The 18,201-nt window shown below is 40.0% G+C and overlaps 1 protein-coding gene across 7 annotated transcripts in view; it reads left to right on the top strand.

Moving 5' to 3' along the window:
- Positions 1-18,201, top strand: part of mlxip (MLX interacting protein) — a 97,431-nt gene that overhangs the window by 75,743 nt on the left and 3,487 nt on the right. For 6 of the 7 annotated variants that reach the window (XM_030363282.1, XM_030363281.1, XM_030363279.1 and 3 more), the window contains 2 exons: positions 14,551-14,678; positions 14,891-15,011. In XM_030363282.1, the coding sequence (XP_030219142.1) occupies positions 14,551-14,678; positions 14,891-15,011 (249 nt within the window). Of the gene's footprint in view, positions 1-14,550; positions 14,679-14,890; positions 15,674-18,201 lie in introns of those variants that run through there. The other variant, XM_030363283.1, reaches the window with a different exon arrangement.

The following is an 18,201-nucleotide window of genomic DNA, read 5'->3' as shown; positions in this document are numbered from 1 at the left end:
CCAGCTTGAGGTGGAGAGTGAGGGATGAGGTGGAGAGAGAGGGAAAAGAACATTTAACACTACTATGGACCACATGTAAACCCTATCGACCACATTCAAATACTATCGACCACATTCAAACACTATCGACCACATTCAAACACTATCGACCACATTCAAACACTATCGACCACATTCAAACACTATCGACCACATTTAAACACTATCGACCATAATAAAACACTATCGACCACATTCAAACACTCTCGACCACATTTAAACACTATCGACCACATTTAAACACTATCGACCACATTCAAACACTATCGACCACATTTAAACATGTAAACCCTATCGACCACATTTAAGCATAAAACCACTTGGTTAGGGCTATTATTTTGAATTGTGATTTGTTGTAATTTCTTTGTCATTTCGTTTTGGTATTTTGCCCTTAGTACTGTAAAGCCTAAAACATTCTTCTAATATTCTCGGTTAAAGCTATGCCTTGGGTCTCTGTGTTACATTTTTATCCATAGCGACTTACAAGTACATTTCTCATAAGAAAGTGAAACAATATATCGCTATCGGTACAATCAGTGGCAGAGCCAGGACAATTTCATTGGGGTGGCCAGGATGGGGCTAGTGATAATTTTTGGGTGGCAAGCATGTGTCTCACCAGAAGATGCAGAGCTATTTAAGACACATACAGCAAACATCTCAACATTATTCGTGATTCAGGTGAAGGTGCAATAGAAAAAGTATTCAATATATCAAATTTTTCCTTATTCCTACATGCAAAGTAATAAAGGAGCTAACACTTTCCAAAAGATAATACACTTATTCTGTATGCATACTTGTTTTTAAACTGTTGATTTACTGATTGCTACTGGTGTTTTTATTTTTTATTGTACGACTTAGTCGAACAATGGTTGTACAGATGTACAATGACAGTTAGGTATTCTATTTCATAGTAGAGATGTCCTCAGTTTATGGCGACGAGCCAAGTCAATTCTCTCAGTGTATCATCAAGAATACAAAACAAGGATACAAATTAGAATGTTTTTTTTTAATCAAGTCTGATCACAACATGGAAAATATAGCTGCATGCAGCAATGTGGGTGTCAAACATTATGGGACTCTATAAACTAATTCTGCCGGGCGGACGTAATCGGCTAGGTGTCTACATGACGACCGTATCGGTAATCGGACAGACGTAATCGTCTAGGTGCATGATGGGACTCGATAAACTAATTCTGCCGGACGGATGTAATCGGCTAGGTGGCTACATGACGACCGTCTCGGTAATCGGTAATAACGACGGCTGGTGGAATGAGCTAGAGCATTATGCGAGAACGCGTCAATGTTTACCATATGGAAAAATTACGCTACCTAGTTGTAAGGGCGCATTATCCTCTGCCCGAATGAACAAGTGACACTAATACATAGGGGTATTCGGAACAATATCCCTAACAGAGACACATGTAAACAAGCATCCGCTCATAAGACTATGAGCCAAGTTTAGTTTGGATGCATGAAGGCCTTGCATAGAAATGAGCTCACTTCCTGTTTGACATCCCCCTGAGATCAAGGGTCACCAAATTGTTTGGATGTCCCCAGAATGATGTCATGAGTCTATGTTCCAAGTTTGCCTATGATATGTTAAAGAGATGACTGAGAAAAAAAAAAGGCTTATTTGGCGGCTTTGCCATCAAGTTTGATGGCTGTCACGGCCAAACGGTTTTGAATGAGAACAGGCTGTTTGGCACATTTGCTCAGCTTGGTCTGAAGATCATATCTCATGGTTCCCGCGGGTCCTTAAAAAGTCATAAAAAGTCTTAATTTTTTTTGTGTGAAATTAAGCCCATAAATTGTCTTAAATTTACTGTAAATTTGCTCTAGGTATTACATTTTGCAGAGGGTTTTTTAAGACTAGGGGAAATTGTCGCGCACAACAAATCACCTAGTGCGTCTTTTAATTACGGCATTTTCAGGAGTTTTACGTTACGTTAACGTTGACATCGGTCATCAGTAGGCTAACTTGCTGGCGCTACTTTTAGCTAGTGACGGTTGACATCATTAGGCCAACTTGCGCTACTTTCAGGATGGGACGGTGCAAATTCAATGAGAAATGGTTTGAGGAGGATAAGTTTCTGGGGTGGTTGGAGAAGGCAGGTGATTACGAGGCAAGGTGACGTTTATCCCGAAAGGCATTCATACTAGGGACCATGGGAGCAAAAGCTCTTAAGTCCCACATGAGGTCGCAGAAATATATCCGATACTCCGTTGCAGCTAGCGGGACTACACCGATGCCGTATTATTTGAAAGAAGTGGACTGAAAAGTTCAGCATCCGTGGCTAGTACTTCACATCAGACGGCGTTAACCGGCTTTGTGTCGCCACCAGAAACCCAGAAGGCGGAGGTATTGTGGGTTCTCCACACGGTGAGCAGACATAATTCCTTCAAATCGAACGAGGACATTAGTAACGTCTTGGCTGCTATGTTCCCAGATTCTGAGTTTGCGAAGTCGTTCACCTGAGGTGAAAACAAAACGGCATATCTTGCCAAATACGGCATTGCATCTTTCATAAAAAGAGAGCTGTCACGCAGCGTAAACGATAAACAGTACGTCCTCATGTTCGATGAGTGAACAAAACCACTAAAAGCAAACCGATGGATATCCATGTGAGGTACCGTATTTTCCGCACTATAAGGCGCACCAGAGTATAAGCCGCAGCAGCTAAATTGCATGATGTTTACATATATAAGCCGCACTGGAGCCCGCAGCTTAAAAATCCATAGATTTAGGTGGCCCCCTAGTGGCCGTTAGCTATAAAATTCAAAGATTAGCCGCACCGTTATATAAGCCGCAGAATCGCAAAATGGGAAAAAAGGCGCGGCTTATGGTCCGAAAAATACGGTACTGGCCCACGGACGACACCGACAGCCGTGTCATATCGCGGTACTATGGATCACAGTTCATGCTGGATCATTTTAATGTTAGTATTCCAAACAGTAAATTAATTAAATTGTGTGACGGTCTTTGACCCTTGCCCAAAAATCATATTTGAAGTTTGTTTGTTTATTAATATTAATATTCGAATATATTCGAATATTTATTAATAATATTTTGACTTATTTATTCCTTCAGTAAGACCTGGATTGGGCTTCGTGGGGTTTGTTTACCGGCATTGCTATGGTTACCGGTCCTGCGTGTTCCGACGGTTTATTAGGTATCTAATAAATCGCTGTCTAATCAATACTTCATTCAATGCCTCTTCCGTGGTAATTACAATATTATGAATAGACTGCGTCGGGTTCTCCGACGCTCTCCCTCTTGGCCTGGCATAACGGGTTCGAATATTAAGGGCTGCCTAATATTCGTTTGAATTTTGATTTATTTTTTGATATTCAAATTATATTCGAATAAGGAAGTTCGGGGTGTGTGTCTGTGTGTGTGTGTGTGTGTGTGTGTGTGTGTGTGTGGAATCACTGTCAGCCGTGTTTACATGGACACATCTGATCCGCATAGATGTGGAAGAACAGCTCAATCGGAATAGAAAAGGATCATATATACGCCTCAATCGGAATACAATTATCTGTTCGTAAAATAATTCTATTCGGCTACAGAAGAGGTGGTGTAGTCCGCTATAATCGACATCCAAACACTTATTCCAATTAGTTTGGGGTTTAACTGAGGAAAGCTGCAGTAGTTCGCATTTGGTCCACTCCGCACTCCAAACTTGACCACTGTCAAGGACGGTGGATTTATTGCCTGATTCATGTCTTTGTTATCACTCCGTAGTAGTTACAGTAGTCCGGTAACATATCAACCCCAGCGTGTCCGGTTGCTAAGCGACGGGACATGGGTGACTATGGGTGACACGGGTGGGTTCATGTGTTCGCGTATCGTCGTGTCCGCGCGCTTCCGAGATAACTTTGCAAGAGTACTGCTAGTACTACGGCTACGGTTGATGTGTATAAGTGACTCAATAAATTCCCTTTTCTATCAAATAATTTTTCAGACATTTTTTGGGTCTTAATTTATGTATCTGTTGGTCTTAAAAAGTCTTAAATTTGACTTTAAAAATGGTGCAAGAACCATGTATCTGGCAAGTTTCATGATGATTGGACATAATCTGTGGCCTGTGGATATGTAATATTGATTGTGACAACTTTGAACATGGCGGCCAATTTCTGAGGTTGCCATGGGAAATATTTTATTAGCTATATGGGGCGTTCTGACAGTATCACCAGACATTGAAAATTAGTGTGAAATATACTCACGTGACGAGAGATGAGTTAAAACACGTCTTTGTTAACTATAGCGCCCCCTAGAGGTCAATGATCACCAAATTCATTGAGTGTCCCCATGATGATGTCATGGGTCTATGTATAGTTATGATATGTCAAAGGGCTGCTGAGATATTGGCGTATTTCCTGTTTGGCGGCATCACGGTCTAATTAGATTGGCTGTCGCGGATATTTCCGTGATAAATCATTCACTATTTATACAGGGAGGTCTGATAGTATCACCAGACATTGAACATTTGTATGAAATATACTCATGTGAAGAGAGAGGAGTTAAAACACATTAATAACAGCGCCCCCTTGAGGTCAAAGCTCACCAAATTCATTGAGTGTCATCATGATGAGGTCTTGGGTCTATGTACCAAGTTGGTTATAATATGTCAAAGGCAAAGAAATTGGCCAAATTTGATTGGCTGTAGCGGCCAAACGGTTTTGAATTTGAAACATCTTTGATATTTTTATATCAATCATGGCCTGAAGATCATGTGCACCAAATTTCGAGAGGATTGGACAAAATGTGTGATAGAAGTAGCATTTTGAAGGTTTTGGACAGAAACCAAGATGGCGGAAAATCCATCATGGCTCAAAATGACGTCATAGGGTGCGTTGAACTTGGCTTGGTTCAAGGAATCCAATGATACCTGGTTTGTGAATATTGGATGAATGGGTCGAAAGTTATAAACTTCAATGCATGTACAACTTTGACTTGTTGGTGGCGCTAGAGCAGTTGGGCTAGCAACGTGAAATTGGCTTGTTGGGCTAATGGGGCTGTCCTGAACCGGTGTGCAAAATTTCGCAACTTTTCACCAAGCGGTTCTATGGAGTGCCATAGACTCCCATGGCAGGTAAATAATAGTAGGAATTCATACAAAATACACAATAGGTTTTCTCGCAACTTTGTTGCTTGACACCCAATTATAACAACAACAAAAAGTATAACATGCATTACAGTACTATTGTTACATGACAATGAAACCCTAATGACTTCAGTGTAAGCAGTGTCAATGTTTCTTCAATTCTGTCGGTAAACATCTATCAAACACAGAATAATAAACATCATTTTCACAATGGGTATTAGGCGGACTCTGCAAGATAGATTAAAGTTTGAGCCACATTTACAATCATTAAGCAATCAGCAATCATTTAATTTGTGTGACCCTCTCTTTTTGTATGTGCACAAAACCCTCCATCTCTGAATGTTGCCTTTTTCCAGTTTTTATATCCCAAGGCTGATGTAAACACTGACTCTGTGTGTGGAAGGCCAAAATGCCTCCATGCATAACAGTATTCTGAGTCTTGTGTCAGTGAATATTCTAGCCATGCGTGGATAGAGTACCATGATGCTCGAAAGTTTCTGCGCCTGTCGCCCTGGAGTGTCCTTGGTTAGAGTTTCAGAAGTGGCTGGACTGGACTATGAGCTCTTGATTTGGAAATTTCTGTTTAAAAATGAAAAAAAAAAGGCATATTAAGTTATTAAATTACAGCAGAGTTTAATAACAATTAAGATAACCTCATAAATGGGAGTGTACTATCCAATGTTACATCTAATGCATTATCTGAACCCTATAGTCTGCTTAAAAGCGTTATAGATTTGAGGCCATTTATCCAACTCTACTCCAATTGAGGTGAGTGGTGTGACTCATACCTGTTCATGAATTATCAGGCTGCGTTTTAACATTGCCACTGTATCAGATTGGGCAAAACTCAAGTGAAATTCAAGTGCCGGGTATGTATGAAAGAGTGAGTATACCTGGAGGTCCACTTGGGCCACAGGACTTGGGCTTTGTTGAGGGCTTACGCCCGTTCTGGTGCATTTGGTTGTTGGTTTAACATCCTCTGGAGTGGGGTTTTGGGCATGGCTCCAATTTCATCAAATTTAATTGGAGATGGTTGAAGATCACAGTCAGGATTTCCCTCATAGTTTTCCAGATATTCATTCATGCCATCATGTGGTCTTTCTGGACGATTGGGAATATTTTGCATTTGCTCCCCGTTTTCCAGAACTCTCAATCTTGCATTGGATTTGGCCAGGCTTATCTCCGGTACCATTCTCTCCATTTTAGATTTTAATTGAGCCTCCTCCATTTCCAGTTCATGCTTTGCTTTAAGGCCTGCTGCCAAGGCTAGGAGAGCCGAACGAGAAGTCGTTCATTTTGTTCTTCCTCAGGTTCTTAATGCATTAGAACTGCTATCCTGTGGCCCAATGAGCCATTGAGGGTCCGGTTTTTTCCACATTTCCACATCCTTTAGAAAATTTCTGAATGTAGACATCTTTGGCTCATACCAGTTCATTCTTTCATGTTCCATTATTTCATCAGATAATAACCTTTGCATATTTGCATGAATTTCCTCAAATTCCTTCAGAGACCGTTTTAAATGTTCCAACGCCTTCATCTATCGTCGCAACATTTCCACCAGGCACCAGCAGTCTTTATTTCGTTCATTTTGCGCGTGCATGCGCCAAGTTTTCCTCTCCGCGATGGACTGAGTGACTTTAATTTCTCCTCTGCCATGCGGCGTCAACGTGAGGATTCTCACTTTCCGTGTCCATGATTATTTGGTTATCAGTTTCATTGAAGTAATTCGTTAAGGAACCGATTTACTTGATTCTTTCAATCCAAATATCCGTTCAACAATTGTTTCCTCTGATTGATTTCATTATGCAGAAAACGTATTTCCCCGTGCCATATAAACTTCCAAAAGCATAGACATCATAGTTCTTCGTTTTATCAAACATCCAATATGCGCATGCCGGCATTTATTCCATTGTTTGACAAAGAGAACCTTTTTTCTTTCTTTTTTTTATTTGAACCACCAGCGCTCCATTCATGAATCGTCAGCGCTTCGTTTACTCACGGCTCCGCTGTATTCTAAAGCAGTTGTAACTCTCGCCGTCTTGAGCTTGTCCCGCAGAGTTGATGCTCCACAATGCGTAGTTTGCTAACTTGAGCTCCACAATGCATACTTTTTTAACTAAAGCTCCACAATGCGTAGTATTTTAACTAAACGTCGTGACTTATTTAGCTGGTAATCAAAAATATGCACGTTCTTTCGGGGTTGTGGGTTTGAGACACACTCGCTCTTTTGATTCAAAAATAAAAGGCAGGGATCGTCCGTCAGCTTTGCGGTATTTCACCAAAAGCAAAAAGAAAACATGAGGATCAACATAAACCTTTTCTAACATATATCAAAAGAGCTGTCACTGAGCGGTTACATTTTTTTACGGCTTCCCGTCTACCTATTCACCTGTGGCCCCCCTCCTAAATACACACAGGTGCGCTTCATTAACTCAAATACGGTATCCCCAACATGTCAAATGCAAAATATGTTTTTACTAAATGAAAAAAGATAAAACAAACAATTAACTCAAATAACCAAGCCAAAACCATCTTGTATATTAATTAGTGCTGTCAAGCGATTAGAATATTTAATGGCGATTAATCTCATTAATGTCGTAATTAACTCGCGATTAATCGCAATTTTTTTTCTATTATAAATATCCCTTGATTTCGTGCTGCTAGCCTTTTAGTGAGATCAGAGAGTGTTGAGAAGGACAGAACGCATGCATCAAGAGAGACCCGCAGTGAATCAACCCGGTCCACTTGACATCTGGTAGGTGACATGACAGTAGTCACGTTTCCATCTAAAAGGTGAAGCGAATCTTTAGAAAGTTTGCAAAAAAAAAATGTAGGTGCGTTTCCATCAAGTGGTTGGAGCAGAAAACTACACACATTCCAGGGCTTGTCGTATCCTTTTGATAACAGCCTCTCTTAGGTCCTGATCTATAGTGGAATTGCGTTGTTTTCCATCTAAAATAGCTGTAATGTATTTTTATTCGATGACAGCAAGGAAAAATGTTTCCTCTTCAGCGTACCTATTATTCACATTGGCCAGCTGTTCCATGGACGTATTTGAAGGATACATTGTACATATTTATAATTCGAAATTCGTTGCTGCCTTTATACCACAGATACTCCAGGGTCTATAGCATATAACCGTGTTTTCTGATTACAGTTTAATGCATTTTCCACAATGTACCAGCTCTCGTTTTGCAGGCTGAACAGACGATTTGACTGGAATTACTTAGGTGCCCATATATCAGGGATTAATGGACACGGTATGATTAAAGGATATGCAAACATAGACATCCTATATCATGTATACATATATATGATATAGGATGTCTACGTACAAACGCTTAAAAATATATTTATATTGACGCTACAAGTTGATGTCGGAAGGGCTGCTATCATATATGTTATGACATATAATATGACATATAATATGACTATGAATATTATATTATTATGACATTTTATATTTTATAATGTGTCCATGGTTGCTATGGCCGGTCGTTATGCGGAAATCGGAAGGACGTTGTCAGTCCTGTGTGTTCAATGTTCCCTACGTCACAGCTGTTTCGAAAAGTGTGTTTCCATCTCCCATTTTGCGCATTTACTTTCTTTTGCATTTCTTAAAAACCACCTGTAGCGAGCGGATAAACTTTTTTTGCGAATTAGAGGATTTTTATGCAAATTTGTGTTACTGATTCGATACTTCAAAATTCGCATAAAATCGGGGGGATGGAAACACAGCTAGTGGTAGGCCTACCGTAAAACTTCAATACCCCAGGCTGTTATTTGTTTCAGTCACTGAACTTTCGAACAAAACTCTTGCTTAGCAAAGATGGGAAATTAAATGACCATTACTATTAAATGTATTATTGAAACTACCGGTAGTATGAATATTCCTACCGTACGTAGGCCTATACACATTACCAGGCTATCGAATAACGCCCCCACACACACACAGTGGCGGAGTGGTAATCGGGAGAGTCAGGAGAATTCCCGGTGGGCCGTTAACATTTCGGGGCTGTCGGGCTGATTGCTGCAGGATAACAATATTGCGTTTATAAAAGTTCCTTGCAGCGCCGTCCGGCAGCCTGAACTGTGCAACCGCAACCTCTCTCACTCACTCGACAGACGCAACACATACAATCTGTAAACGTCGCAACCAATTTGATTTTGTCTAGAGGTGAGTAACTGAGCGGACCATCCCGAAGTGGTACAGCCCAGGTGGGCCTTGAACTGCGATTGGTTAGAAAGACGTAACAGCTAATGACAACATTAAACTCGTGCAGGCTCGAACAGAGTGACCCACAAACACACACACACTTTTAAGGCGTTTTTCACCCGCTCCATATCTTGCCCCAACAAGTTTGTGCGGCGTGCTTGTTGTTTTGTTTCCGGTGTAGCTAGATCCGGTATGGTGTTGTAGTTTTTCTAACGTGACTAGTTGTTGCTAGACAGCAGGTGGAAAAAACGACAACGTTTGCCCAGCCAAAAGAGCGTTAATCGCGCGATAAAAAAATGAACGCCGTTAAAATTGGTTTGCGTTAACGTCGTTAATAACGCGTTAAACTGACAGCACTAATATTAATAAATAAATAAAACATTATATCAGACCGAAAATGTCTCTAACACAAGGTGTGAGATGACGAGCACCTCGAGCAGGAGCTAAGCTGCATCAAACTTGAGGAAGGGCCGGATCCTGCGGATGTTGTAGAGAGCAATCTGCAGGATCGGGCCACTGCTGTGATGTTCGCGGTGCAGCCCAAATGTCCAGTACCACACCAAGGTTTCTGGCAGTTGTTGATGGATATACAGCGATGTTCTCAACAGTGACCAGTAGGTCCATGTGAGGGCAGTCTTTCCCTGGCAAAAGGAGGAGCTCAGTCTCATTGAGGTTAAGCTTCAAGTGATGGGTAGTAGTCCAAGTGCTGACGTCTGCCAGACATTCTGAGATGCGATTTGCAATCAGGATGTTGTCAGAGGAGGGGAAGAGAGGAATAGCTGAGTGTCGTCAGTGTAACAGTTATAGGAAAAAAACGTGTGATGTGATTAAAGAGCCCAGGGATCTGGTTTATAGGTATTGGTAGTGACTTTAATATAGGGCTGAACGATTTATCGTTTTCTGATCGAAATCGCGATTTCAGACAACGCCATCTCGGGATCACCAAAGCCATGTTTTTTTCGGTTTTACTGTGCGTTCACCCGTCAACTTAGAGACGCGAATCGGGCGAATTAATATAATATGATTGTATAATATCACGGCCAAAAGCTGTGTGAGCATCCAGATGGCCATAGGGCTGGGAGCTCTCTTCGAGGGGTTTGTTTACCGGCGTTTGTTTACCGTCGTTGCTATGGTTACCATGGTTACCAGTCTTGTGTGTTCCAACGGTTTATTAGGTTTCTAATAAATGGCTGTCTAATACTTCATTCACTGCCTCTTCCGTGGTCATTACAATATTATGAATAGACTGCGTTGGGTTCTCCGACGTCTCTCCCTTTGTTGTTATACTCTAATGCAAGAATTAACTAAAAGAACCATCTTTGACCGTCTTAAAAAAACAACTAAAAAGTAGTAGTACTTTTCTAAGTTAAGACAGTCAAAGATGACTCTTTTAGTTCTTCAGTTGTAACAACTGCAGTTGGTCAAGGACTTTAGTTTACATGCATGTTTCTTAAGAAAAATACATTTTAAATCAATTCTTAACTTTAGTTTTCATTCTTACATTAGAGTAATGGCATGTAATTAGGGCTGGGATAAACGATTATTTTTTAAACGATTAATCTAGCGATTATTTTTTCGATGCATCGATTAATCTAACGATTAATTTTTTCAGTCCGATTAGATTTCGATTTGAATATCGATTATCTCCCCATTAATTGACTAATAGCAATTTATACATGTTGATTTACATATCTGAATGAAAAAAATATGAATTCCTTAACATTTCAATACATGTTTATTGCCTTTAAATTCCAAAATAAAAGTGCAAAGTAATGCATTCGTAGAATTCTACGGTGCTCGGTCATCTGCAGCTGCTACCGGGTGGCGCCTCTTCAGGTGCTGGTGAATTGCCGTGGTTCTAGAATGGAAAGTCATCTCCATTTTGCAAAGACGACGTATCACGGAATCGTTTCCTTTCACATTAAAGAATTCCCATACTTTAGAGCAGGGGTTCTCAAAGTTTTGACAACTGAGGGCCAATTTAGGAACCCAAAATTTGACTGAGGGCCGCCAATTGAAAAAAAAATTGGCGGGAAACGCCGCCAGCATCCCAGTGGTCAAAAAAAACATTGCACCGTGGACCTCTGGGAGTAAGGTCATGTGAGGTCTAAATCACGAAACTGAGGTTCAGCCTTTCAAAGTAATGTACAGTCGGATTAAAACTAACAAATGTAAAAGGATTTAATTGAAAGCTAGAGAGTCGACTTTTCTCTTTATATTCATTTATTTTTGTTTAAATTAATATTGATATAATAATAAAATAAAAAAAAGTTTATTTTTTATTTTTTTATATAACTTACATAATTATGTATGTCATTGCGGGGCGCCAGGAATGATTCCGCGGGCCGCTGTCACACCAAATTTGTACCGGGTGCCAAATTTGTACCGGGTACGTCATCCTTAAGTAATCCATTCCAAACCTGCCTGGCAACAGACGATCGCGTCGAACGTTGCCTGGCAACGGACGATCGCGTCGAATGACGTGGGAAGGTTCAATTACATTCGCAAACTCGTTCATTGAGCGCGACAAGACAGATAACACTTATTTTACATATTACATTTATTAGCGTTCCTAACTTTATATTTGTATTGTATTGTATTTATCTATTTCCCTACACAGTAATAGCTAAATGTTATGGGGATAACGTGAATAATAATAATATAAAACATTTACCAGTTAGTAAATGCCTGCTCACCTATCTACCCATCTATCTATCTACTTTAAACACTCAGTTTACTATTTAAATTTGATTAAACAATTAAATGCAATACAAATTTAAAGTGTTATCTAGCGATCCGTTATCTGTATTATGTTATTTCGTCTTTGGCAACATGAGCGGGAATGTTTTCTGAAACCTGCCTGGCACCGGACAACCCCTTACGTAATCTGTTGTTCGCTGCCTGGCAACGGACAACTGATTACGTACCCGGTACAAATTTGGCAGCCGGTACAATTTTGGTGTGACACCGCCATTGGCCCGCGGGCCGCACTTTGAGAACCAATGCTTTAGAGGAACGAGTGCGTGGCGCCTTGCACTTATGAAAGTCTGAGGAGCCACTCGCGTTGCAACTGCGCTCCGGCGCCGCCCATCTTTTCTTTTCTTTTTTTTAATCGACGCGCATTTTTCGGGTCGACGTAATTTATGCGTCGACGTGATCGATTACGTTGACGCGTCGTCCCAGCATTATATGTAATGTTTTAATGGTGTGACTTTAATATACTGGGTTAAAGCTATGCCGTTGGTCTCTGTGTTGGTAGTAGGGCTGGGCGATATGGGCCAAAATGAATATCTAGATATTTTTTTACTATATCTCGATACACGATATATATCTCGATATATTTTGATTCTCCTCTAGAGCACATCATAAATGCTCGATTCAACCATGTCTGGCATAATGTTACGTCAGTAATAATTCTAGTGTTCCTGAAATATAAGTCTGCATGTAGATTACATGAAACAACATATTGTTTAAACTCATTAGTGCTTTTTTATTGGAACAATTTAGAACTTGCACATAAGAAAAGGAAGATCACAGCAAGTTAGATTTACCAACACAGCATTTATTCAAACCGTTAATTATTTATTAACTGGTTGCATAATAATTATTAGATATACACTGCCAGACGAGGGATCCAATGATATTCTTTTTCAAAACCAAATCCTCAGTTTCCATCCTTTTTTCTCTCTCTGGCTGTTCTCACTCGCCGGTCGGAGGTAAACACCTACAGCAGCGCGCCGTCCAGACTACGTCACACACGCGCGTCCATGAGAATCTCGCGGACTCGCAGCGGGCGGGGGGAGTGAGTGTGTTTGTTGTGCCATTGCATGTCTACCTTTTGTGGAAGAGGGAGAGACGTCGGAGGCGCACAGAGCTTTTAGCCGTGATATTATACAATTATATTATATTATATATAGAGCTGTCAGTTAAACGCGTTATTAACGGCGTTAACGCAAACCAAATTTAACGGCGTTAAATTTTTTATCGCGCGATTAACGCAAATATTTTATAAAAAAAAAAAAAAAGATTATTATTTTTTTTTTTTTCTTTGGCTCAAAACAAAGAAGCAGTAGCCTGACTGCATGCACTTCACCATGTTGATAAGAGAATTAAAATGAGAAGAATTATGGGACAAAAAAATCAAGGGATATTTAGCATAGAAAAAGAATTTGCGATTAATCGCGATTAATTAGAGTTAACTATGACATTAATGCGATTAATCACGATTAAATATTTTAATCGCTTGACAGCTCTAATTATATACTATTATATATCGAGCTCCGGGAGTCGCAAACGGCAACAATCACTTTCTCCTCCATGCTGCAGTTCACCCCGGACTGCACTGCACTGAGTTTGACGGTTGAACGCTGATTGGCTGTTTACGTTACACATGTCACTCAGTGGCCACGCTGTTGAACGCTGATTGGCTGTCATCACGAGAAATTAAAATACATTTCAACTCGAGCGAATTTGTCGCAGCACAAATCCTCGTGAACGCGCTAGCCTGTACACGGCGAAGTGTGGCGCGACAAATCAAAACTTGTTGCTGGTTTTCCCTCGCGAAGAATTCGCCCGATACGCGTCTACGGTCACTTTATATGGGATTTTGTCGCCCCGTCGCGTTTGGTGTGAACGCACATTGAGTATGCCGGCGGCGGCAAAAAGAAACAGATTACATGCCAATTTGTATTCGATGTTCGCGACAGGGGTATTTTATACATCCCCTGGAGAACATCTCGCGATACATCGCATATATTCGATATATCGCCCAGCCCTAGTTGGTAGTGACTTTAATATACTGGGTTAAAGCTATGCTGTCGGTCTCTGTGTTGGTTGTGACTTTAATATACTGGGTTAAAGCTATGCCGTGGGTCTCTGTGTCGGTAGTGACTTTAATATACTGGGTTAAAACTATGCCGTCGGTCTCTGTGTTGGTAGTGACTTTAATATACTGGGTTAAAGCTATGGCGTGGGGCTGTGTTGGTAGTGACTTTAATATACTGGGTTAAAGCTATGCCGTTGGTCTCTGTGTTGGTAGTGACTTTAATATACTGGGTTAAAACTATGCTGTCGGTCTCTGTGTTGGTAGTGACTTTAATATACTGGGTTAAAGCTATGGCTTGGGTCTGTGTTGGTAGTGACTTTAATGATTCTGTATCTGATTCTGCTGATTTCTACTTGACCTTTCAGATCACCAATGCCACCACGCTGCAGAAGACGGTGGAGCACCTGGGCAAGCTGCAGCAGGACAGGCAGCAGCTGCAGGAGGAGGCGCGCCGGCTGAGGGAGGAAGTGGAGGAGCTCAACGGCTCCATAAGGTGACCTCATCATGCTGAGGAACATACTGGTGTTCACTGACCGCTGATTCTCGGTGCCCAGATGTACTTCAAACATAATTAATGGTTCTGTGTTCTTCAGGATGTGGAACAGCATGCCAGAGTACAATGCATAACCTCTAATGGAATTACCTGCATTTATAATCACTGAAGTGAGTCAACATTTAAAAATTATCTTCCGTCTCATTGGTCAGTCGTTGTCAGGAGCAACTTCCTGGTACGGGGGTCTCCATGACAAGGAGTCGATTCAACCACGTGCATGAGTTTGAAGCCTACGTGAAGAGCCGCACACTGCAGAACTGGAAGTTCTGGATCGTATCCTTTAACCATCTTATCCCGAGAGGACCCACAAAGTTAACCCTTATGTCTCAACCTTTTTGCTTTTGTCAGCCAAGTTGTGTTTGATCGCTAAATCGCCCATAAACTAATTATTCGGTGTCCGGTCACTATTTTTTAAATCAAACAAGGTGTTTAAAGTCATGTTTACTGAGTATGAAGATAGTGTTTCACATGAAATATGTAAATTGCGTTCATTCAGAAGACAAGGCCTTTAATGCCATCTAGTGGCTTTATGATGCAATTTTGATGTTTAGATAGAGGGGTCAAATGGATTATCGAGATATGCACCGGTTTGTGTCTCATCACGTTTGTTTAGACTCTGCTTAAGCTCACCTCTTCCTATCTTTGCTCTGCTTGACTTTTTAAAATTGATCAAATCTCGGCCAGGTAATCCTTGGATGTTGTGCCCTGGCCTTGGCCCTATAGTGCTTTTTTAGGAAAAAGCATTATGGCATTTATTGTTTACATCATGCAGAATTACATTAAATAAGCTCTAAATGAGTACTGGTTTCTTTAAGAAATAATGCATGTAATTAGTTGTGTGGTTTAAAGTTATAGCTTATGTTTGAGAGTCAACTTTTTGCTTAAAATTCATTTTATAATTACAATACAATAAAATGCTGTGAGAACTCCTGGAACTTGGGCCCTTTACTTCATAATCTGCTTATGATATTACTGCTTAACTCTTCTTCTCACCCTACATGCATTTGCATCCCTGGTATTAGAGAGCTTGGCGTACCATATACGTACCAGATAGTTTATATAATAGAGCTTTACGTACCAGATAGTTGATATAATGGAGCTTTACGTACCATATACGTTCCAGATAATTGATACAATAGAGCTTTATGTACCACATTGTTCATATAATAGAGCTTTACGTACCAGATAATTGATATGATAGAGCTTTACGGACCAGATAGGTGATGTAATCAGTGGCGGGCCGTGACTTTTACCATGAGGCCTTCAATGCAATCATCCTGAAGTAAACCGCTTTTCAAATGACTTAATAATGACGTCAGGGTTATTGCCATGTTGATGTAACCACCCAATATAAACCTGACAACTGAACAGGCTTTAAGAATAATGTTCTTTTTTTTTAAGCCAAAACAACCACAACAATACGCACGTAGCCTATCCATGTCATATGAAAAGCCTGTAATAATTCATCAGATTCTACAATTTCCGACTGTCCATGAATGCAGCCAAAAATCTTCCGTCATTTAGTAAAAACGCTGTAAGTACGTGCTTCTTTCCTAGAACCTGTGCTTGATTTAGAGGACTTTTGCAATTCATACTATTTTATTCATACATATTCAATACTACCAAACAAGAACCAATTCAAAACAATCCCATGTTACTTTAACGAACACAGGTTGTTGTTTTTTAAACCAAAAGAATATTAAAGGGACACAGTGTAAAAATTATTCCCATCTAGTGGTACAATTGTATATTGCATTCAAACTAATAGTGCTCACTTGTTCAAAAACTACGGTGGGCAGTATGTGCCAAGAAGCTGTGTCATGACATCCAATACTACCTCATCGAGTCATTCGAGTGATGATGAGGTTTGTTATTTCAAACCAATTTCAAACTGCATTGAATCATTAGTGTAAGCTAATGACGCATGAGTAATTACTCCTTGAGCAAAATAGTGAATTATTTCAGTCATCATTGACGCTGGCTCAGAGTGAAAACGCAATACAGATTACAATGACCACTTGACGCTGTCAGCCAACTATACCTCTCGTAGTTGCTGGATTGAAAGTGCCGCACAAATCCTTTGCCCGGCTGGGTCAGAGCAGATTTCTAGCTTTTCTGAGAAAATCCTTCTCGGAAAAGACTTATTCAACAAATCGGCCGCAATATCCAGTCCTTCTCCTCTGTCATCCATTTGTAATTAAAGTGAATCTAATCTAAAAGAAAATCGAACCTAATGATCTATATAATTTTGCTGCTAGCTAGTTGTAATTCCTTTTGTTTTCCTCCTGATGGCGCCAAACAACAAGTCCAGCTAGAAGGCCTAGACGTGTAGAAGGATACACCCAACTCGGCATACTCGAAATCTGATAGGTTGAAGAACATGTCAATCAACATAGTCCCCATTAGCGTCAACAGCGAGGGCATTCTCTCAGGATTCTGAAGGCCTCGGCTAGATTATTTTTTACCCGGAGACAGCGCAGGGAAATAATCTGATTGGATAAGGGCTCTAATATATATATGATCACGCTGAAAGCAACGCAACTGAAGGAAAAACAAATAAATACGTCTTTACACTTATGTGAACAAACTTATTAAAATAGATAGAATGAATGAAAATATATATATATTAAAAGGTATAAATTATATATTTTATAAAAATAAAAATAATGTATTGTTCTGTAAGTGTCTAGGCCAGCAGAGAAGGCTTTGCTGGCCCTGACGGCCCGTCACTGGATATAATAGAGCTTTTTGGACCAGATAGTTTATATAATAGAGCTTTACGTACAAGATAGATGATATAATAGAGCTTTTCATACCAGATAGTTTATATAATAGAGCTTTACGTATTAGATAGTTGATCTAATAGAGCTTTGCGTAACAGTTGATATAATACAGCTTGACATACCAGATAGCTGATATAATAGAGCTTTGATCATGCTTACCAGATAGTTGATATAATAGAGCTTTACCTACCAGATAGTTGAAATAATATATCAACTAGATAGTTGATATAATATATAAACTATCAGCTTTACATACCATATACATACTAGATAGTTTATACAATTGATCTTTATGATCTCCAAACGGACGAGATAGCTGATGCTTTAAAGCTTTATACCACAGCATTGTTGAAAACTTGATTCTCTGATTGGTTAACACATATAGCTTTACACACCGTAAACATAGCAGATAGTTTTCTTGTTGCAAAGCTACATTTGTCTAGCTAGCCTGTTCATGTTAGAGAGGAAAACACTTTTAATTGCTTGACAAATATTTTGATTGTGAATAGTTGCTTATTAAAAACTATTGCCAGTAATATAAACTTTAATTGATTGGAATGTTGTCGAAATTGGGTTGTTCATCATGACGAATGGTGCATGATTAGCAATTTTCATCAGCGAGTTTAGTATTTTGTGCTGAAAGTGCATATTATAACGCCACTGGTAGTTAATTCTGGACC

Source organism: Gadus morhua, chromosome 8 (genome assembly GCF_902167405.1).
Source record: "Gadus morhua chromosome 8, gadMor3.0, whole genome shotgun sequence".
NCBI classification, from domain to species: domain Eukaryota; kingdom Metazoa; phylum Chordata; class Actinopteri; order Gadiformes; family Gadidae; genus Gadus; species Gadus morhua.
Note: the sequence above shows the minus strand (reverse complement) of the source record. Positions and strands in the feature narration are given on the sequence as shown.